The sequence below is a fragment of the Ostrinia furnacalis genome, unplaced genomic scaffold, assembly GCF_004193835.3.
Source record: "Ostrinia furnacalis isolate ACB-3 unplaced genomic scaffold, ASM419383v2 OfSCF4595, whole genome shotgun sequence".
NCBI classification, from domain to species: domain Eukaryota; kingdom Metazoa; phylum Arthropoda; class Insecta; order Lepidoptera; family Crambidae; genus Ostrinia; species Ostrinia furnacalis.
In genome coordinates this window covers 132212-140211 of record NW_021134834.1, presented here as the reverse complement: position 1 = coordinate 140211, position 8000 = coordinate 132212, and the positions used below count along the sequence as shown (strand labels likewise).

Here is an 8000-nt window from a genome sequence, read left to right as displayed (position 1 = left end):
TGGGGACATTTGCCACGCCTACGANTTTTTCTATGACACAAAATTTCACGCGAGCGAGCAAAGCCACGGGCGGAAAGCTAGTGTAAAATAAATTAATTGTGCTTCACTAATAATCTATTCTTTCTTCTTTAATCTACGAGTACGTTGCACAGTAAAATATAAATGATATTATTCCATTTACGAGTAGAGTAATTAGTATAAATAAATAAGTGAAGTCATGTTAATTAATTTCATCCTTTGATTTAAAGAACCTAAGCGTTAGATGGATTAATGTTAATCTTATTATGTTGTTTAATACATACATAATAGATATTATGCACCTTTGTTAAGAAAACAAACTTATAATATTATGTCCTATGTAAATTTTTTTTTAGACATAAGATTAGCAGCCCATAGATTAGCAAGATAATAAGTCTTGATATTATTAGGATATTTTTCACAAAGTATGTGCGGTTGTTATTTCTTAATAAAAATATGTACTCTATGATATGTTCACAAATAAAGTTTATGAAATTTAATGTATTTTGATTGTTTTGCCTTTAGGTTTCTGAATGTGCTGGTAGGTAAAAATATATCATGACGTTTTCCAGCTCGATTTCCCAAGGAAAAGCACTTTTATATTAGACTGTCTTCGTGGCCTAACACACACGTGCTAAGTGTTGACTTAATATTCCAATTGTATGTAAAAAGGATTACCTATCTATCTTAGAATAAAGACGTCAGACAAAGTCTAGGCAAGCGGCCCAGTTTCCAGGAGGCCCACAATGGAGGCTGCGGCGACGGTCCTGGCGTGATTAGGGGCAGATCCAATTCTTTGTTAAACATCCTTTATTGATAATTTAGATCTTTGAACTTATTTGGCCTGGCTAGGTAAAGCCTTTGTCGTATGCCAACGTTGTAATAAAGAAGAAGTAGATAGATTAGCCTGTTTTCTGACTATAAAAATATTTTTACATCGTATTTAATAAAAATATAAGCAATAGACTCAGATTTTACTATACAGGGTGGAAACGATAAGTGATCTCACTCGATTATTTCTAAACTATACAAGATATCAATAAACTAGTTACTGATCCTGAAAGTGCTTCATGAGCTCTATCAAAAGGTGTTAATAATAGGTTACAGAATAATCTGGATCTATCCGACAATTCAATGTTTCCAGCTTCCATACATTTGGTAAAGTCACATTATTTTAAAAACTACACATGATATCGTAAAACTGATTACTGATTCTAAAAGTGCTTCACAAGCTCTATCCAATGGTATCAACAATAGGTTACAGAATAAACTGGATCTATCCAAAAATTCAATGTTTCCTTCTTCCATACATTTTGTACTACCACATTCATGACACTCATCTCTTGACGATATTATAGCAAGTTTATGTTTTCCATGAATAATTTAAAATAAGAATACAATTTACGAGTTTATTTTACGAGTTTATTATTAAATAAAAAAAATTACACTTCTAANAACCAACATAAAATTAATTGCATAATTAATAAGGTGTTTATGGTTTAGGTAAATTATCAAATTTAATTGTTCTTGTCATAGTTGGAGAAGTGGCCCTATCGACACTTAACACGGATCCACTCATGTCACGACCCATCGACACTATTGTGTTCGACCTTTGTTCACTATCATGCACTGCACTGACACTATTAGCACTGGCACTGATACCCTGNTATTTTAAAAGGCTAATGTAAACAGAATAATTGTTTAAGATGTTTTGTATAAGACTACTGTATTTCGTATTATTTTGCACCCACGATGTTATTACTTATTTTCAGGAAACGAAGATCAAATTGAGCCTCCTTCAATCCAAGCAGAGGCTACTGTAGCTACATCGTCTGGTGGGAGTGAAAATAAGAGGGAAGAAACTACTACTAGCAATCAAAAATTTCTAGACCTAAATCTAGACCACCCCAAACCGTCGTTGACGCATTTCGACAGGGATTCGTCAATAAGCTCTGACTCTGATTCAGAAATCAGCGATGAAGAATCTAAACAAGACACGCTTGATGCTTCTAAGAAAAACCTTGGTTGTTTCATATGTCCAAATGAAAGTGATCACATTGGAATAAAAAAAGCTTTTATGGAAAAACATCCAATCCAAGTTCATGAGGGAAAAGGAGTTAAACTTCCGTTTGATCCATCCAAACTCTACTATCGTCTTTTGCCGAATGGAGAAAAAATACACAGAAAATGGTTATCTTATTCCATTGAGCTCAACAAAGTATATTGTTCTTGTTGTATGGCTTTCGGAGGCAAGGATAACAGAGATTCCACATTTATTACTGGACATGATGTTACACCAAAACACATTTATAAATCGCTGGAAACTCATGAAAACTCCCATTATCATGAACTTGCGGCCAAGACAGCTTTTCAATGCCTAAAAGGTCGTGATATTGAGAGTCTTCTAGCGGGACACCAATCTAAACAACGGGAAAGAGAAGTTCACACAAGAAGATTAGTTGTTCATCGTTTGATTGACATAGTTTTTTTTCTGGGTAGACAAGGCATTGCTTACAGAGGGGACAAAGCAGAAGGGGCCTACTCACTTGACTCTGTAGAAAATCATGGTAATTTTCTCGAACTTGTCATGATGGTTGCAAACTATGACGTCATTTTACAAAACCATGTGAAACAGTGCATTGAGGAGAGTAAGAAACATAAACAAAAAACAATTGAGAAAAGAAAACTTGTCGGAAAGTCAACCAAAAGACAGTACGGGCGAGGCTCCTTGATCACATTTTTGTCCAAATCGTTTATAAACAAGTTAATTAAAACGATTGCTACAATTGGACGTAATATCATATTGAAAGACCTCAAAGATAGTATTATTTACAGCGTGATGGTAGACTCTACCCAAGATGTGGCAGTGATGGACCAATTAGCTATATGCGTACGCTACGTTGTCCAAGGAAAGGTTTATGAAAGGCTACTAGAGATGACTGTTATTGATGACTCTAGTGGACAAGCATTGTACGAGCGAATAACATCGGAATTAGCAAAGTACGGAATTCAAGCATCAAATATAGTTGCGTGTTCATTCGACGGGGCAAGTAATATGAAAGGGTGTTACAATGGCTTACAGGCTCACTTCAAAAAGGCAAATGAAAATATGATTTATACTCACTGTATGGCTCACGTCTTAAACTTAGTAGTAGCTGACTCGACAGTAAAGTTTCTTCAAGCAGAAAACGTATTTGGATTGGTAGAGGAATCTGCAGTTTTTCTGAGTACATCTTACAAACGAATGGCAGTGTGGGAGAAAGAAACAAAAAAACAACATACCGCCCACGACAAACTTTATAGACTGCAAAAAATAGGAGCCACTAGGTGGTGGAGTAAACATAAGGCTCTGTCATCGATAATTGATGAAAGTGTTTTAAGGAGCGGGGAAATTGCCACGGACAAATTAACTAACGTCATTACCGTATTCAAAGAAATATCTGATGGTAATTTTGATTGCAAATCCAGATATATGGCCAGAAATTTGGCAAGTCAATGGGTGAAATTTGAAAACCTATTTATTTCATTCGTTTTACTAGATATGTTTCTTGTTATAACGCCTGTTTCGAAATATTTGCAAACTAAAACATTGGACTACGCTATTGCTTGGGATTTGGTTCAAACACTACTTAAACAGATCAATGAAAAAAGAAATGACAAACATTTTGAATTTTTGTACACGAAAACAAAAGAGTATGCGACTGCTGTTAACAGTAAATTGGAAGATAGCAATATTGATTTGGAATTACAATTGGACTTTACGGAAAGAAGAATTTCAAAGAAAAAACGAATGCCTGGGGAACAATCCAGTGATGATGCTCCTGAAATATCAGCAGCTCAACATTTCAAGCATGTATTTTTCAATATGTTAGACTGTGCTAGAATAAGCATAGAAGAAAGATTTTGCCCCAACAGAGAAATTTTAGAGGACCTTTCTTGGTTAAATCCAAGAAAATTTAATGACATAATCACGACAAAAGACTTTCCGGCTGGAGTCCTCTCTTGTATCTCAAAACTTTGCAATGTTGAAAGAAGTATATTATTAATAGAACTTAAACAATTTGCAGATCAGTACAAAAGTTTCATAAAAGTTGTAAAAACTCAAGATGAACAGATCCCAGACGAAGAATCAAACAAAGCAGAAGAAATTTTAAAAGACCGTGAACTCGATTCGGAACCTGAATCAGAAGAAGACAATTTTCGTGGTTTCTGCAATGACAGTAAAAAATGTTTCAAGTGTTTGTCATGCGCCTTCTCAGTTATTTTTGAACTCTCTGGATCAGGATTGTTCACTAACTTATATGTAGTTTATAAATTTATCCTAACGATACCCTGTACACAGGTTACATGTGAACGGGTTTTTTCGAAGTTAAAAATAATTAAGAATCGTCTTAGGGCTAGTTTAGGCCAAGACCTTATGTCTAGCCTTATTTTTATGAACATAGAGAGAGACTTGTTTTCTGACATCGACAGAGAAGAAATCATTAATGTCGTGGCCAGTAGTAGTGACGAACTTAAAAGAAAACTGATGGGATAGGCTAGGCAATCGTTAATAAGGCTACTATCACTATGGTAGGAATTTTTGTCGTCTTTCTACGGTTAACACAATTTTTTTTTAACTTCTTTATGTAATAATTATTTATGTTATGGGGGGGGNGCACTGACACCCTGGCTGCTTCGCAACTCGAGGATGACAGGGCGCTCTTCCTGCGCGCCTCTGTCCCGCCAGCTCGCCAACACGCACCGGCCCTTCAGTTTGCAGCCGATGTAAATGACGACGACGACTATCAGCATCGCCAGTATAGCGTAAATAGTAGAATAGTGTGTGACACTGCTGTTCTGTAGCAGTTGTAAATCTTGCGATTTCAGCACTTCTATTCTTTTGTTTATTTCATCAAATAACTGATCATGATTCTCCAGGTTATCTAGCACCTTTTCGTTCATGGAGGTGTTTATCATATCGTTAAGAGATGAGGTATATTTAGGCAGGACCGGTATGTCAATGTCCTTATGTATGTACATTTCATTGTAGTAGTCATGTTGAGCATGTATTGTAAATATGTCACCTTTTAGAACGCAGCCTTGGCCGATATCAATGACCCCGTTCCCTTGTAGGTACTTAGTCTCGAGTCCAGCTGGGCACAAAATGCGAACTGAGCATTCTCGGCAACACGAGTATAGCCACGCGCCAGACGATTGTAATTTGATCCACCTGTCGGTACATTGTCTTATCTCTGAACGGCAGTAAGTTTGTTTATTGTTACTTGTGAACAATCTCAATTCACATAATGATTGATCAAAGTGCACATTGTATATGGGATGAGTTTCATAGCATAATAATTTTGAGTTTTTGAATTTTATGCATGAATCCATGTCATTGTCATTTATAGGCATTATTAAGTCCTTTTTCATGTTAAAGGCAATGTAAGTGGTAGATGGGATGTTGTAAACAGTTCTGTCAGACTTTATCCATGGAATAGGGATTATTTTATTAAGCTCGAACAGATCATGACTCAGAAGTGGTATTTTGATCTCTATAATTAAATACCTTTGTGTCACTTTTACGTGGACTTGTAGGAGTTGATACAAATCTCTTATGTTGTCAGTAGGTATAACCAATTCCCCTTGTAATTGGCCTGATATGATGTTCAGCTGATTCTGCAGTTGACTCGGTGATATCAAATGTATGTCAAGTTGCCCATGGTAGATGTTAGTTATGGTGTCAATAAGTGTTTCTTGAATACGTCTCAGGTTGGAAATGATGACATCAGTAGATAAAGCTGTAGTTATAGTGTAGAACATTTTGAGATGATGTGCATTAGCTAATTTGACGTCATTCACTTCTTGGGACAGATTCTTCAAAAGCTGATTGATGTATGAAAAATGTTGATTCATGACGACTTCATTTCGTTTCAAAATATTGTTTTCAGCTTCCAGTATCGAAGTTTGGTTTTTCAACATTTTGAACAGATGTTTTTCCGTGTTTCTTACGGCTTCGANAAGGGTGCGATTTTATTTTTTGTCAGTTTTGTGTGTTGTGCAATAATGACTAAAGCCTGGTCCGTGAGCACGTAGAATTTTGTCCAATGACCCCAAGCTACCCACCCATCTTTATCGCTCGCGCGTAATTATATTGCTGTCGCGACTGTGCGACGGGCGCCCGCAGTGAGTGTGCGAGCGCGACAGCAACATAATTACGCGCGAGCGATAAGGATGGGTAGCTTGGGGTCATTGGACAAAATTCTACGTGCTCAGAGACCAGACTATATCTATGTATTTACCTGGAGGCCTAGTCCTCTTCACATTATTCATCTTTCTTCGTCTAGGCAACCTCTTCTTCATATTCGACGAGAAATCTTCTTCCTCCGAAACGATCTCCGCCGAATCCCTCCCCATTATAGACGAAAACCGATTCGGCCTCGCCGTTTTGCTCCAAAAACTCAACCTTTGCGGCTTTTTCGTCACCTTTTTGTACATTTCTGTCGTCGTCAGATTGTAGACGAATATCGGCACTTCGGTATCTTTAACTGTGGTGATGCTTTCGTTAAATTTGACGTCATTGGTCAGTTCAGTTCTGACGTCATCAAAAGTGTTGTTGATTATGTTCTCGTTGATGTTTTCGGTGATGTTGATGGAGCGCTTCCGTCTCTCATAATCGTAGCTAGGTTTTTGAGTCCTGATTTTGGATCGGACTTTGTCGGAATAGTATTTCTGACGCGGTGCCTTCTTGCGGTAGTTCTGATCTTCGTCAGAGTAGTGTTCTGTTGGAAATGTATTTCAAAGATAAACTGCCTATTTCAAATAAAGCATTTTGTTATATTTTCGTTAGATAATTCAAAAAAAGCTGAGACTACTTATAAAGCAAGATTATTGTTTAGTTAAATGATTATAATGTCTTATTTTTGTCTTGTAATAAAAGTAATTTAATTCTTCTCTTTCCTACCTTCATTTACAGGTTCTGCCCCGTCATTTTGCTTTGCTCCTTCTTCCTTATCCATATCGTTATCCTCTGGCAGTATACCATCATCACCTCCTGTGTAAACGTATCTAGAAATATAAATAAAAGGGACTTTATTTGTGAGTAGAAGTCTTGTAAAACAATATCATTGTAAGCATTTAGAAGTACTATAAAACGAAACAGGAAAAGTACAGGTCCTAACATAGTACCCTGTGAGATTCGTCTATTTACTAGCAACCGACGTAATCGCAATGCTTTCGTTAAATCTGACGTCATTTCATTCAAATATAGATCGCTACCATTCTTCCGCTAATGTTTGAGTGTTATCGGTACACGCTAAATCATCCATGTGTGCAAACGCACACTACAATAATGACGCTCGGATTGCTCGGATCAAACTCCCCGCACCCCGCGCTAACCTCGACCAAAAATTGGTGGGGCGCGTCTTCGTGGATGAAACGTTCTATAACTCTTTAACCCTTTTATTTTATTTATTTTATTTTATTTTAACTACAGGTCCCAAATCCTTACCTGGTACTCCAGTCCATCTGCCTAGCATCGTCGAGCCACTGGTTGGCAGCGAGGGTGGTCTCCCGGATCATCTTGATCTGCATCTGAAGGAATATCTTGCGGAGCTCCACCGTGATGAAGGAAGATTTGGTGGCGAAGTCTTCGGGGTTTTCTACCTTTTCTTTCATGTTACCTGAAGAAATAGGGTGATGTAACTAAGCTTATTTACTTATAGCTAGGACACAGATTAAGGTCTGAAACTATATTCAAACTCGATTCAATCTCATTCAGTCACAGATTCTTTCCTTTGATATTTTATGTCTAAATATTGAAATTCGAGAATCGATAGCAAAAGTTATCGGTCAAATTAACTACTATCAGCTACAGTTCCAGCTTCCCATTGCCGGTCATGTCGTCTCGTTCTATCGCAAAGAATCACCATTTGATGAGAGCGAGAGAAAAAACGAAAATTGGTAGCTGGAACTGTGGCCGATAGTACAAACTATGGGGCAAG

The 8000-nt window shown here is 37.1% G+C and overlaps 2 protein-coding genes across 2 annotated transcripts in view; one reads left to right on the top strand and one right to left on the bottom strand.

Annotated features, from left to right (window-relative positions):
• Nucleotides 1-1510: 1510 nt before the first annotated feature.
• Nucleotides 1511-8000, bottom strand: part of LOC114359687 (lysosomal alpha-mannosidase-like) — a 38853-nt gene continuing 32363 nt past the window's right edge. Inside the window, exons 23-27 of the mRNA XM_028314165.1 lie at nt 7508-7679; nt 6962-7065; nt 6300-6779; nt 4676-6011; nt 1511-1670 (exon numbers count right to left, since the gene is read on the bottom strand). Coding sequence (XP_028169966.1) covers nt 1511-1670; nt 4676-6011; nt 6300-6779; nt 6962-7065; nt 7508-7679 — 2252 coding nt within the window. The remainder of the gene's footprint in view (nt 1671-4675; nt 6012-6299; nt 6780-6961; nt 7066-7507; nt 7680-8000) is intronic.
• On the top strand, nt 1702-4661 carry LOC114359692 (uncharacterized). Its single transcript, XM_028314170.1, has one exon. It carries the CDS (start codon nt 2096-2098, stop codon nt 4553-4555), a length of 2460 nt encoding a protein of 819 aa, XP_028169971.1. The 5' UTR covers nt 1702-2095; the 3' UTR covers nt 4556-4661.